The sequence below is a fragment of the Mastomys coucha genome, unplaced genomic scaffold, assembly GCF_008632895.1.
Source record: "Mastomys coucha isolate ucsf_1 unplaced genomic scaffold, UCSF_Mcou_1 pScaffold12, whole genome shotgun sequence".
NCBI classification, from domain to species: Eukaryota; Metazoa; Chordata; class Mammalia; order Rodentia; family Muridae; genus Mastomys; species Mastomys coucha.
Genome location: NW_022196894.1, coordinates 35,152,180 through 35,167,198, shown reverse-complemented (window position 1 = coordinate 35,167,198; position 15,019 = coordinate 35,152,180). Strand labels below are relative to the sequence as shown.

At 35.9% G+C, this 15,019-nt stretch overlaps 1 protein-coding gene across 8 annotated transcripts in view; it reads left to right on the top strand.

Annotated features, from left to right (window-relative positions):
- Stxbp5l (syntaxin binding protein 5 like) overlaps nt 1-15,019 on the top strand; it is a 268,083-nt gene that overhangs the window by 96,065 nt on the left and 156,999 nt on the right. For all 8 annotated transcript variants that reach the window (XM_031363837.1, XM_031363833.1, XM_031363831.1 and 5 more), the window contains exon 8: nt 12,284-12,367. In XM_031363837.1, coding sequence (XP_031219697.1) covers nt 12,284-12,367 — 84 coding nt within the window. The remainder of the gene's footprint in view (nt 1-12,283; nt 12,368-15,019) is intronic.

The window sequence follows — 15,019 nt, the reverse complement described above, 5'->3', positions numbered from 1 at the left end:
ATGGATGGCTGTGAGCCTCTACATCTGTGTTAGTCAGGTACTGTCAGAGCCTCTCAGGAGATAGCTAGGGAGATGGCTCAGTGGTTAAGAACTCTGATTGTGCTCTTCCAGAGGTCCTGAGTTCAATTCCCAGCAACCCATGGTTACTTAAAACCAACTTTTCTACATCTTTGGAATATACTTTAACTTTTAAAAATCAATATAGTTTATATAGCAACAGAAAAAGAAAAATACAATGAAAACTGATACAAAAGAGCTTTTAATAAAATTCTTTTGATAAAAATGATATTTTTGTATTATAAGGGGAAAGTGGAACTTTGTGAACCTAAGGTTGTAAAGTTTACACAAAGCTATGAATATATCCTACTTAATGCGGACTTTGCTTTTTCCTGTGAGCAGAAGTGAAGCAAAGATTCCTACTATTTAACATTGCTTAGATGTTGACAGTATTTAGTAATTTTTCTTTCCACATGTATTTATAAAAAATAAATTTCAATATTTAGCTGTATCTCATAAATTTTAATATTTGGTTTTTAAAATATTTTGTTAATTCTTTGAGGATTTCATATATTATCTTTTGATCAGCCCATCCCCAACTCCTTCCATATTCATCCCCAACTATATATCCATCCAATTTCATGTTCTTTTTCTCTCTTTTAAACCCACTTAATTTGAAGTTTCTGATTTTCTACACACTGACCAGTTTTACGGTTGTTTATGGCTGATAGCCACTTATAAGTGAGTACATACCATACATGTTCTTTGGGACTGGGTTACCTCACTCAGGATGATATTCTCAAGTTCTATCCATTACCTGAAAGATTCATGATGTCTGTTTTTAATAGATGAATAGTAGTCCATTGTGTAGTTGTTCATGGTGTCTTCAATAATAGGAACTTATCTCCACCTCTGGTGGTCAACCAAAGGTAATAGCAGTACCTTGTAATGTTTTGCAGAGTCTCTTGGCCAACCCTGACCAATAACTCAAAAGAGAGCTTCTCATAATTAGTGTTAGGGTTTTTATTAGGTGGTCTTTGGATCTTGGAGGGAACATTGTCATTCCACATGGGAAATTTTCATTTAAACTATTTATGTACATTTATACAGACTTATATGTATTATAGTTTCTATTAAGCAATTAACATAATTGCTTATGACTTTTTCAGATATGCTTACTATTATTTTATTCTCCTTCTGTATTTATCTCCTCCCCATTACAACAAGTCCTTTTTCCACTTTCCATATACCATGTTATTCCTTTATTATTCCTGACAATGGTCCCTTTTTAAATTTTACTTTGTTTTGCAGTTATTTTAGTGTGTCTACTCAATTCTAACGATTTGGAGCTAGGAGCCTCCAATGAGAGAGAATATACAATCTCTGTCTTTTGGGGTCTCTGATAGCTCACTCAATGTGATCTTTTCTAGTTTCATCCATTTTTTTTCTGAAAAGTTCATGATTTCATTTTTCTCTATAGCAGAATGGCATTCCATAGTATATATAATAACATACATACATATGTATGTATTTATGGATATCTATCCATAGTATGTATGTAATGCATAGCATATTCATCAGATGAAGGTTGTTTCTATATCCTAACTATTGTGAAGAAAGCAGCAATGAACATGGCTCAGCAAGTCTCTGTGTAATATGATGTTGAATCCTTTGTGTATATGCCATGGAGTGGTATAGCTGGGCCATATGGCAGATATTTATCTTCAGCTTTCACAGAAATTGGAAAAAACTATCCTAAAAATTATATGGAACCACAAAATACTTAGATGGCCAAAACAATGCTGAAAAAAAGAATGCTGGAGTGATTACCATTCCAGATCTTAAGATATCCTACAGAGCCATAATAATAAAAACAATATGGTACTGGCACAAAACCAGACATATAGACCAAAATTGAAGACCCAAAATGAATATATTTAACTTCATCCATCTGATATTTGACAAAGATACCAAAACATAGGCTGGTAAAAAGAAAACACCTTCAACAAATGATGTTGGGGAAACCGGATTACAACATACAGAAGAATGAAATTAGACCCATACTTGTTTCCTTGTACAAAAACAAACTCCAAGTGAATTAGACTTAATTGTGGAACCTGAAACTGTTAAAAGAAAACATACCCTTCATGATATAGGTAAAGAACTTTCTGAATAGGACTCCATGTGTCTAAGAATTTAGACCAAAAATTGACAAAAGTGACTTCATAAAATTAAGCTTTTATACAGCTAAAGTAACAAGCACCTGCAACAATTTTCTTGAAAGAGGAGGCCTACAGAATGAGGGGAATATCTCCAAGCTCTATGTCTGACAGGGGATTAGTATCCAGTATATATAAAGAACTCAAGAACAAAGAATAATTGAATGACCTATTCAGAAAATGGACCTTGAGCCCCAGAGTTCTCAAAATATTTAATATTAAAAAAATGTTTCTCAGCCATTTGTATTTCATCTTTTAAGAATTCTGTTTAGGTCCTGTAGAGGAATTTCCTTTAATTATCTGACTGGCTAATAAAGATGACAAATAGCCAATTGCTGGGTGAAAATGAGGAAGTGGGTTTTCAGGAAGAGAAGAGGAGGAGGAGGAATTGGAGGAGACAGTGAATAGAAGAGGACAGAGGGAGAGAAATTGGAAGGAAGATGGAGCAGAAGCACATGACCTGGAGAAATTGTAATTAGTAAGGAATTTCAGAGCTGGGGACGAAAGTGGTGTTGAGGCATATCTGTCCAATTTAGGCCTGCAGTTTATAAATATATAACTGAGTTTGCATTTTCCTTGCATAGGCTTATTGGGGTTGGAGATTTATCACAACAACTTCCATGTCTGATATTTTAAAATTGTATATCAGTTAGTTGTCTTGATGTTTAGTTTTTTGAAGTTTGTGTGTATGCATGTGTGTGTATGTGTATTCCAGATACAAATCCTCATGTGTAGCTAGAAAAGATTTTTTACCAGTTGCTAGGCTTCACTCTAGTGGTAGTATCCTTTGTAGTACAGAAGCTTTTTAATTTGATGAGTTCCCACTAATCAACTGATAATGCTAGTGCGACTGGATATATGCTTAGAACATCCTTACCTGTATGTATAAGTTCAAGTGTATTTGCTACCTATTCCTCTATCTTCAGGGTTTATGTTGAGGTCCTTGGTCCATTTGAGTTTTGTGCAAGCTGACAGATAAGGATTTTGTTTAATTTTTCTGCATGATGCTATCTAGATGTGTTTTCTCCAGTGTGTTTTTGTGTCTTCTTTGTTAAAAACCAAGTATTCTTGAGATCTGTGGACTTAAACCTAATTATATTAGATTTAACTATATATTAGATCAATTATGTTCCATTGAACAATGTGTTTGGCTTTTTGCTACTATGAAACTAATTTTGTTACTATATCTCTGTAATATTTCTTAAATCAGGATTTTCATATCCTCTTGCCATTCTTTATTGTCTAGGGTTATTTGGTCTATCTTGTTTTTGTTGTCTGGTTTGGTTTGGTTTTTGTGCTTCCATATGAGATTTCTGATGAATTTTCCAATTCTGTAAAGATTTGCATTGAAATCTTGATGAGGAATCCATTAAATCTGTAAAAAATTGTTTTGGCAGAATGGTAATTTTCACAATACTAGTCACCAAACTATATCACAAGAGGGCTTTTCCTCTCTGGTAACTTCTTGAATTTCTTTCTTCTGTGTTAAAACCAGTTTTCACTATGCAAGATTTTCATTTTCTTAGTTAGATTTATTCCAAGAGGGTATTTTGGTTTTGTTTGCTGGTTGGTTTGTTTAGGTTTTGTTTGTTTGTTATTTCTGTTCATTTTGCTTGCTTTTTTTGGGGGGGGGGTACTGAAGATGGTACTGTCTCTCTGATTCATTTCAATATGTTCACTGTTTGTATATTAGTAGGCTACTAGTTTCGTGTTAGTTTTGAATCCTGCTACTTTGTTCAAGGTGATAGGAGGTTTGCCGGAATCTCTTCACTGTCTTATACAGAGACTCATAATGTCTGCAGAGAAGGATACTTTGACTTCTTTCTTTCCTCTTTTATCCCCTTTATCGCTTTCATTGTCTATCGCTCTAGGTAAGATTTCGAGTGCTATGTTGAACAGGAGTGGGGAAAGAAGACAGCTTTTTCTTACTACTTATTTCAACATATTTTATTATGTTAATATATTTTAATAATGCTTTTTGTGTTTTCCCCTGTTTGGCATGATGCTGGCTATAGGCTTGTCAAATATCATGTGTATCAAGTTGAGATATCTTCTCTATGCACCTAGATTCTCTAGTACTTTTTCATGAAGGAATTTTGGATTTTGTCATGAGCATTTCTTGCATCTAAGGGTGTGATCATATGGTTTCCCTACTTGAGTCTATTTATGTGGTGAATTACACTTACTGATTTACATATGTTAAACGTCCCTGAATCTTTGGGATGAAACTGACTTGACCATGTGAATAGGCTTTCCTAATGTCAAATTTAGTTTGCAAGTATTTTGGTATACATGCTCAGAGAAATTGGCCTATAATTTTCTTCTTTTGATGACTCTTTTTCTAGTTTTAGTATCAGTGTTATACTGGATTCATAAAAAGAACTTGGAAGTATTCCTTCCATTTCTGCTTCATGGAATAAGTTAAGAAGTAGTGGTATATTTTGTTCTTTGAAGTTCTAGTAGAATTCTAACACTGTATCCATCTTGTCCTGAACTTTTTTTGGTTGGAATTTTTTTTAGCTATTGACTCTTTGTGAATTTCATATCACACACCCCAATCCCACTCTGTCCTTTCATTTCTGCCCTCTACTCTTACAAATTCCCCCTAAAAGAAAACAACACAATACAAATCTTGCCATGGATGCTGTAGTGTGTCATAGTGTGAATGTAAACTCTCTTGCTTTACTTCCAGTGCTCATTGCAATGAGTCATTGGTCTAGTTGAAGACTTCTGGCTTCCACCACACTATCAGTACTGTATCCTCATTGGGACTCCTGGATATCCAGTTGTTACCCCTATGTTATGGAGGTACTGAAGCTTTGGATCTGCAGGACCAGCTCTTTTACATGCTTCTGCAGTTCATAGATACAATGTAGGTGTTCTACTCAGAGCGCTGCATCTGGGCCTGGTTTAAAGTTGAATTTGTCAGCCTTCCAGCTCTCCTGTACCCACACCACCAGGGCCAGCTCTTAAACTTTGCCCAGGAGAAGGATGGGGCCAGGTCTCCTGCTCTCATACCCTTGGGCTGTTTGCGCTCACACCACCAAGGCCAGCTCTACCATGATGTTCAGGCCTCGTGCAAGGGTGCTCTTCTGAGTGCTGCTGCTGCTGGGGGGTAGGGCTAGCTTTCTCTTGAGTGGCAGTCAGCTCTCCTGCCTCAGACTAGGGGTGGGACCAGCTTACCACTGTGCTATGACATCAATATGGCCTTTAAACAGGTCTTAAACATCAATACAGACCCTGGTTTTGATGGGACCGCAGACCCAGACATGGCCCCGTGGTGGCAACATAAGCCCAGATCTGACCATGGCCTCAGATGGCAGCACGGGCCACTCAGATCAGTATGTCCCTCAGTGGCAGCACAGCCCTCAGAAGTCTACATGGTTTCAAGTGGCAGTCTAGTCCACAGACATCCACATGACCTTTGGTGGTAACTTGGGCCACAGACATCAACACAGATGCCAGCTGCAACAGGACCATGGACCCAGACATGGTCTTCAGTAGCAGCCTGGGGCAAGATTTCACCATGGCCTCAGATGGCAGCATAGGCTACTCAGATCAGTTTGGCTCCTGGTGTCAGTATGGCCTCTGGCCATCAATTAGACCATTGGCATCCATATGACTTTCAAAGACAGCATGAGCCACAGACATTAATACAGACCCCAGCTGCCATAGGGCCACCGACCCAGACATGGCACCTGATTGCAGCCTGGGCCCAGATCACATCATGGTCCCAGGTGCTTAGTGTCCTCGTATTTACTTGTTCTTCACCACTGTTGAATCTCCAGTTCTAACTCACTCTACAGTGCATGAAACCACTTAGCTTGGCTTTCTCTCCTCTCTATATACCACATACTCCATCTTTCTCTTCTCTCCATCACACATTCACTCAGTGGTGCTGCCCCAGGTAGTCACTTGGATGTCCTCCTTCCAGCCACCCCCCAGCTGCAGACAGTTGAAAAAATTCTATTTGCTACTTTTATTTCACTGGTTGTCATGGGTCTATTTAAATTATTTATTTCATCTTTGGAAATTCACCATTACTTTTAGATTTTTCTGGATTACTGGAATATAGGTTTTAATAAAAAAGACTATCTTATGATTCTCTGAATTTCCTTGGTATCTTTCTGGTCTTTCTCTTTTTGTTGTAATGCTTCTCTTTTCTCCTCTGGTTCTATTAATTTTGATTCTTTCTATCTTTTTCTTTTGGTTAATTTGGATTAAGCTTTGTCAATCTTGTCAATCTTTTCATAGAACCAATTCTTAATTTTCTTGACTTTTTATGCTTTTGTTTATATTTAACTAATTTTTCTCTGACTTTTGCTATTTACTTCCATCTCCTCTTTTAGGTGTTGTTCTTGTTCTTCTAAGACTTTTATGTGCATCTTTATGTTATTGATTTGAGCTCTCCACATTTTTAATGTAGATACTTAATAATATGTTAACTTTTCTCTTAGAACACGCCTTCACCGTGTCCTATAGATTTTGATATATTGTGTTTTCATTTTCATTAGATTTTAGGAATTTTAAAAATTTGCTTTTGATTTATGCCTTGACCCAAGTTTTCACTCAGTATTATATTGTTTTTCTACTTTATGCAGTTTTTATTGCTCTTGATATCCTTTGTTAGACTTTTCTTGAAAGGGTATGAAATGTTCTTTCCTTTCTGTTCTGACTAGTTTTGCTTTGAAGTCTATTTGTCAGATGTTAGAGTAGTTACGCCTGCTTGTTTCTTAGCTCCACTTGTTTGGAATGGTTTTTTCATCCCTTTACTGTGAGGTGGTATTATCAGATCATTAATGGTGAGATATGTTTCTTGTAGGAAGTAAAAATGTTAATCCTGTTTTCTAACACAATGTTTTTCTATTTTTACTTAGGAATTGAGAACTTTCATACTGAAAGTTGAATAGCGTTATTAATTCCTCTTACTTTGTTGTGGTGGGTGTTCTCTTAGACCTCTTTTGGTTCTCTATTGCGTCCATTGCTGTCTTTATATGTGACCTGGTCTTTCTCTTTTTGCTCTTGTTTTTGTTTTTCCTGTATATTTAATGTTTTGATTATTATGTTATGTGGGTCATTTCTTTTCTAGTCCTAGCTATTTGATACTCCATATGCCTCTTGTATCTTGATAGACATCTCTTTCTTTAGATTTAGGAAATTTTCCTTTCTAATTTTGTTGAAATTATTTTCTATGCCTTTGATTTGGGTTTCTTCTTTTATACCTTTGATTCATAATTTTGGTATTTGTACAGTGCCTCTGAGTTCTCCCTGATCCTTTCCTGTTTTTTTTTTTTTTTTTTTGATTTAACATTTTCCTTGACTGAATGACTTACTGCTTTTACCCTTTCTTTAAGACCTAATATTTTCTCTTTCACTTCAGATCCAGTCTGTTGGTGAAGCTTTCCTCTTAGTTTTGTTCAACTTACTAAGTTTTCCATTTTGAATTTTATCTCAATTTGGCTTTTTTCTCTTTAGAGATTAAAAATCTTAACTTTTTATTTTCCTTTTTAAATTTTTCTTATTATTTAATTCAAGTGTTTGTGGTTTTTTGGTCTTCATTCAGGCATTTTTTCATATCCTTGAAAGTATTTATAATTGCTATTTTGAAATCATTGCATTGTGAATCAACTAAGTTGCTTTTGGGGGGTGCATTATAGTGAGGGATGCTAATTTCTGGAGGAACCACATTGCCTGAGTTACGTATATCGGTTGTGTTTTTCAATGGGACCTAAGCATCTTGAGTTAAGTTCTTTTTCTTAGTGTGAATACCTGGTCTTGCCTAGGTTGAGTGGATATTAGATTTTTTATTTTTATTTTTATTTCTATTTTTTTGCTGTGACCCAACTTGTCAAGTTGTAGACCAGCTAAATTGTGCTTGCTTTACAGTCTTGAGGTTACTCTGTGCTGATGTGAAAATGGGGTTGTAAGATGTTATCTCAGTTCAGCTATGGGGTGGTACAGTGAGTGGGTGGGGTGGCAGGCAGGTGGGCTGACTCTAAGGTCCCTACATGGAATTCTAGGCCAGCCTCTACGTAGTCCTTGAACAATGAAGTGGGTAGGGTGGCTGATGGCAGGCAGGCTGCCTGATTCTGGGGGGGTTCTTACCTGGAGCTCCATATAAGGATCCCTGAACACTATGGTGGGTTAGGTAATCAATCAATATATGATATTTTGTTCATTTCTTTCAAAGTTTTAAAAATAATTTTTGTGCTTTAATTACTTAGAAATATTGTTTCCAAAGTATTTTTGTCACTGACCTTTGATTTTACTTCACTGTAATGCCTACAATTTTGATTGTTTGGAATTTAATATATACTTTCAAATAGATAATCTCTTCTGGTACAGTTTTAATACACTATGAGAAAATAGTGGACTTGTGACCTAATCTTGCCTTTATGTTATTTACATTCAATTATAAGATATATCTTAAATTATATTTATATATTGGACATTATAAATGGGCCACATGGTGGTCTTGTTTTTGTCAGACTCAGCATTATAGAGTGACCCAGTTGATGTATGTTGGATTTTTGGAGTTGCTTTTCTCATCTTTAATTCTATAAGTGATTCTAATGCCTTACTTTCTGCATTATATTTTTATATAGCTATCTCAATAACAAGATATTTTAAAATCCAATATTTCATATCTTAATGCTTACACTAGGATTTTTTCCAATGTTTTCTAGACAAAATTTTTTCTTTTAATAATTATTTTTAAATTTCTGAAAAGACTTAAAATTTTAAATTTATCTGTGACTTAAATTTGTAAATATTGTCTTACTGATTTTTTGCTTAAATAGTTTTAAAAAACTTTTTAAATTAAAAAATAATATCAATATATACTATGTATATAAATATACTAGATAAATATTTGTCTTATTGTTCACCCTTTTCTTTCACATGTACAATGTTTATTTATTTAAAATACAGTTTGTTATAGAGTATTAGTCCTTATATAAATTTGATTTTAAATAATATTATTGAATTATATACTATTTTGTTATTTAACATTTATAAAAACCATTTCCTTTTTGTTAGCACATCAGAAAGCTCAACACTTTTGTCAAATCAATTTGAATGTGGTCATCTATGGCTTTATAACTAAGCATTTGTGTATAAGGTATAGCTTAAAAAATAAGTCTAGGGGCTGAGTAATGGGTCAGTGCTTGAGAGGACTTGTTACTCTTGAAGGTGATCTCTGTTCAGATCGCAGCACCTACTTAGCAGCTCACAACTGACTGTAACCTCAGCTCCAGGAACTCTGACCCTCTCTGGCCTCAACAGGCACCAGGCATGCATGTGGTCCACATACAATACTGGCACAACATCACACACAGAAAAATAAATAACAGAAATAGGATAATTCATATTTCATTGATAACATCTAAATCTTACCTATTTTGAATTTTTCTATTTTTAAAAGGAAGACAATTATTTTTTAAATACTTTGTATTGATTTAAATGTAAACACTAGCATATTGGTAGTTACTTTCCCTATTGCTGCAACAAAATACCTGTCCAAAGTAATTTGTGGAATTAAGATGTTACTTTTATATGTAGTTGAAGGAAAGCCTATCATGGTGAGGAGGGAACAGAGACGGCAGCATGGTGCTGCAGATCCCAGTCAGGAAGGAAAGAATGAGGAATGTGCATTCCGAGTAAGCTCTCTCCTGTTGAGGCGGTCCAAGGCCCTGGCTCACAGAATGTAGTCACCTGCATTTAGGATAGACCTATTCACCTCAATTAATCTAATCTAAAAAGTCCACCGCAGACATTTGTCTCCAGGGTGCTTTTAGGACCTGTACAGTTTACACTGTAGACTGCACTTAGCTAATATTGACGTGATAGAGAACTTTAAAGAAGTTTTAACATTTTAAGGGAAGTTAAAAAGAAGGCAGCCAGAGGCCATGTTCACGGTCTGTTCTCTCACCAGAAATCATGTGGAAGTCCATGATCCATACTGACTGTAGAGAGCAAAGAAGCTAGTTTTGCAGTGATAGCAAGGACGGCAGATACATAGTTGAGAAAAAGGGACAAGAAGGTTTCTGTGACAACCCCTACCCCACCTCCAAACAGTAGCAGCCTAAACAGGAAGCTGTTTTTTTAAGATTGTTTTATTTATTTACATTCCAAATGTTACTCCTTTTCCTTGTCCCTCCTCCAAGGGTTCTTCACCACATCTCCCCTCCCCTTTGCCTCTGAGAGAGTACTCCCTTCCCCTCACCCCCTAATCACCCATCCATCCAACCCATGCCCCAACATCCACCTTCCCTGGGGCATCAAGCCTCTACAGGATTGACCACATTCTCTTCCACTGAGGCCCGACAAGGCAGTCCTCTGTTACATACGTGCCAGGGGCCACGGACCAGCCCATGTATGCTCTTCATTTGATGGGTTAGTCTCTGGGAGCTCTGAGGAGTCCGGATTAGTTGATACTGTTGTTCTTTCTATTGGGTTGCCTTCAGTTCCTCCAATCCTTCCCCTAATTCAACCGTAGGTTTCCCAGACCTCAGTCCAATAGTTGGCTTATCTGCATCTGTCTCAGTCAGCTGCTGGTAGAGCCTCTCTGAGGACAGCCATACAAGGCTCCTGTCTTCTGCCATCCTCATGGTTGAAATTATCTTGATTTCCAGCACATTCTGGCCTTTGACTGAAGATAATGAGTCTTTACAATGCAATAAGTGCACAGCATTCTCTAAGATAATATTTGGGTAATATGACAGGCAACAGCTTTTGGGATAGCCCCTGCTCCAGTTGTTCAGGACCTACGTGAAGGTAAAGCTACACATCTGCTACATATGAGCAGGGAGGCCTAGGTCCAGTCCCTGTATGTTCTTTGGTTGGTGGTTCAGTCTCTGAGAGCCCCAAGGGTCCAGGCTAGTTGACTGTTGGTCTTCCTGTGTAGTTTCTATCCCCTTCTGGACCAAAATCCTTCCCCCTATTCTACAAGAATCGCCAATCTCTATCCACTGTTTGGCTGTGGTGTCTATATCTGTCTGAGTCAGCTGATGGGTGAAGCTTCTCCAAGAACAACATGCTCCTCTCTGCAAGCACAACTGAGTATTATTAATAGTGTCAGGGATTGGTGCTTGCCCATTGGATGGGTCTCAAGTTAGGACATTTATTGGTTGGTTGCCCATTCCTACAGTCTCTGCTCCCTCCCCCATGCCCTTATTACTTGTAGACAGGATAAATACTAAGGATGCTGAAGTTAGCTCTCCACACTGATGGCTTTTAAAGGAGTGGATTAGGTATGGGAGGGAATGACCCAGTTTTATTTAAGGGACAGGGCACTGCCAGTTTGACTTTGCTCCAGTGAGTATACAAATTACATAAATTAGATTTTATATATTGTGGGGGGAAGCCACAAGGTTGGGGGGAAAGACATGGAAGGACTGGGTTATAAATGTGATTGGGGTGCATAATGTGAGATTCCTAAAGAATTAATAAAAATATGTTGGAAAAAAGGTGAAGGTGTATAAGCCATCAGTTTAAGATACTTGCTCAAGGCTTTGGATGTAGCTCAGTGGTAGAGATTCTGTCTAATATGTCCAAGGTCCTACCTACATTTGATCCCCAACATGAGTGGCTATATCAGCATTATCAGGTACAAATATCATGACCTAGATGTTCAAAGTAAAGAGAGTTGGAATAAAGAAATACAGAACTATTTTTGTCTATTTAGTATAGGACTAAATGGTATATTAGAAGTTAATAACACTTCATCCCTTATTTTGTCTTCATTTTTTATCCTATTTTTCTTTCAAAATATTTTATCTTTTAAAATATATTGTATCATGTTTATTTACATGTTTCCTTGATGCTTTGAACCCATCAGAGTTCTATATTGCATGTTTCTATTGCCCTTTAATTTGTTTTTAATTACATCAACATCTAATTTTTAAAAAAAATTTAAAAGAAAGAAGCATATCTCAGTGCTGGAAAAGTTAGTATAAATCAGGTTTTGTTATATAGAATGTTTTTTTCTTTATGGTATTATCATTATTGCTTGAACACAGTTCAAATAAATGTCAGAATTAAGAAATGGTTGTTTTACTGTTTTCCAGCTGTTAATAGGCTATGAAAACGGCACTGTGGTATTCTGGGACTTGAAATCTAAAAGAGCAGACCTGAGAGTTTATTACGATGAGGTGAGTGCTTTCAGCTGACAGTTTTGAACGCTTTGGGGATGCATCACTTCTTTACTCTGGAGTCTTGTGCTTTGCTGGTGTCTTTAATCACTAGGACACTACTTGTACTTAGTGCTTAATAGTCTTGTTATTCGTGTAAATTTCAACTGTCAATTATTTTTGAATAGGAATTCTGCCGTGATTGCCAATTTGGGAGATCATTACCTATTTTTGTCTATGTATATATTGTTTCACTTATCATGTAGTCTTGATTTATCTCATCCCCCTTTCTTTGATGTAGACTCCACACTCACATCTTGCTTCTTGACCTTCAGGTTTCCAAGGGTAATATCCAAACCTTACTTAGAGAATACATTTTCTGTGGCTAAAAGATCAAGACAGTTTGAAGGCTTTTTTTCTTCTATTACTTCACAGAATAATGAAGTATTTTGAGAATAGGACCAAATAAGTGACAATAAGTCTCTTGAGGTCTATTTTTTATATATAGTTTACATAATTGAGGCTTGATTAGGTTTCTCCCAGATGATGTTTTTGATTGTGCTTTTGGTCCAGGCCACTAATAATTCTCCATTTTAAAAGAAGTTACATGAAGACACTGCAGCTGGCATAGAAGATGAAAAGGGGAGACTTTTTTGTAGCTGTGGAAACAAAGATGATCAGATGTACTTTAAATTAGAAGTAAGGTAGGAGTGGGGAAAGATAGAAGGAAAATACAGATTAAAAACTCTGCCTAGTTAACATTCACTCTTGTATGCATATATTGCCACATAATTTAAAAGACATAAGCAGAAAAAGAGTCTCTCCCATCTATTTCTTTTAGAACACTTCTTTTTAGATTAGAGGGAAAAAATATATCACCCATTGGACTTCTAGTTGCCTTGGAATACTTGACAGTATCTTTTTCCTCCATTGCATCACAACAATTAAAAATGTACAGTTTGGGTGCCTAAAGATATATTTCATGGGCTAGAGAAGTGTCTTAGTGGTTAAGAGCATGTACTGCTCTTGATAGTACCTAAATTTGTTTCCACTTCAAATATCTGGTAGCTCACAACTACATGTAACTCCAGCTCCATGGAATCTGACTCCTTCTTCTAGCCTCCTCAGGCAGGGACTATACTCACCTGCACAAATACACACATGTATGTATACACAGTATTAAAACATCAAAATAAAATATTGCTAAGCATTGTATTTTACAAAATCCATAGTTCATTTCTTTTTTAAAAATAATTTTTATTTTATATATGTGAGTATATTGTTGCTGTCTTCATACACACCAGAAGAGGGCATTAGATTCCATTTCAGATGGTTGTGAGCCAACATGTGGTTGCTGGGAACTCAGGACCCCGGCTCTTAACCACTGAGCCATCTCTCTAGCCCCCGCAGCTCATTTCTTAATGGTTCTCTCAAATTAAAATTTATGGTATATAGAAGATTACCAAAGAGTCCAGAAGTTAGTTGCATAGTACCTGGGCTATTTGATCATGATTGATAAAAAAATAACAACCATGTAAGCAATATTATACAATTATGTTATTCATATCAATTTCCAGTACATCTGAATCATAAGTAAAAAATGGCTCTAAGGAGCTAGGCTAATATTTTTTTATTGCTGTTAAGTACACAAAAATACAAAGATATGATATGCATATTTCTTCCTTTTTTCAAGAAAAGATCTAGAGAAAAGCCCAAATATTATTTAGCCTGCTAGAATTAGAAACGACTAGATCAACAGGAAACAAAAAGGAAAATGCTAAATTAGGTTTTTCTTTTGCCAATAGTGTAAGGAAATAAATTTTCCAACCTTAAAATGTAAGCATATTAATTTTGAAATTGAAATTTTAAATAGAAATATTCTGAGTTAGTGGAGTATGAACATATACCTAATTTATACATAGAGACCAGTTTATATATTGACTTATCTTATATATGCACATAAATAAATTATATGTATTTGCCAACTACAGATTCGTAGGCCCTGTCATTGTAATGGAGATAGACATAAATGTAATTTTACTGCAAAGCTTTTCAATCTTTCTTAGCACTTTGTCCTAACCAGAAGCGATCTTTAATGAGTCTCTAAGATGAGCGATCTTTAATGAGTCTCTAAGATCATCCATAAGTCATCAACACTCTTCTCAGCACTATACACAAAGGTCTCTTTTGTAATTTTTAAAGGAACATGCTTAAAATGGTTATCTTTCTTGCTTGTTTGTGCCTATCTCAGTTATTATGCCTCTTTTCTCCATCTCTGACTCATTTAAATTTTGGGTGCTCAAGTCTGGTACACTGGCATATACTAGGTGTTTGATAGACTGAAGCACAAAGACAAGTTATGTCAACAGTTTGAGGCCAAACAATGTAGTAAACCCCTTCCCTCTCAAAAACTGTCTTTTGCTCTATCCTCTAATTTATGTTTGTTTGTAATAGTTCTCATTTCTAATATTACCTATACAAGCAATAAACTTAATACAACTGAAAATCCCTGGCCTTTACCCCTCTCTTAAGCTTTATATGTAATATCTAGTAATTTAATAATAAAGTATAAATATCATCAGAACTGAATTTATAGTTTATTGCTTATACCACTTTCTGTGTTCTTTTTTTCTTTTAAAAGATCAATTTGGAGTGTCCATACTAATGCTTTCT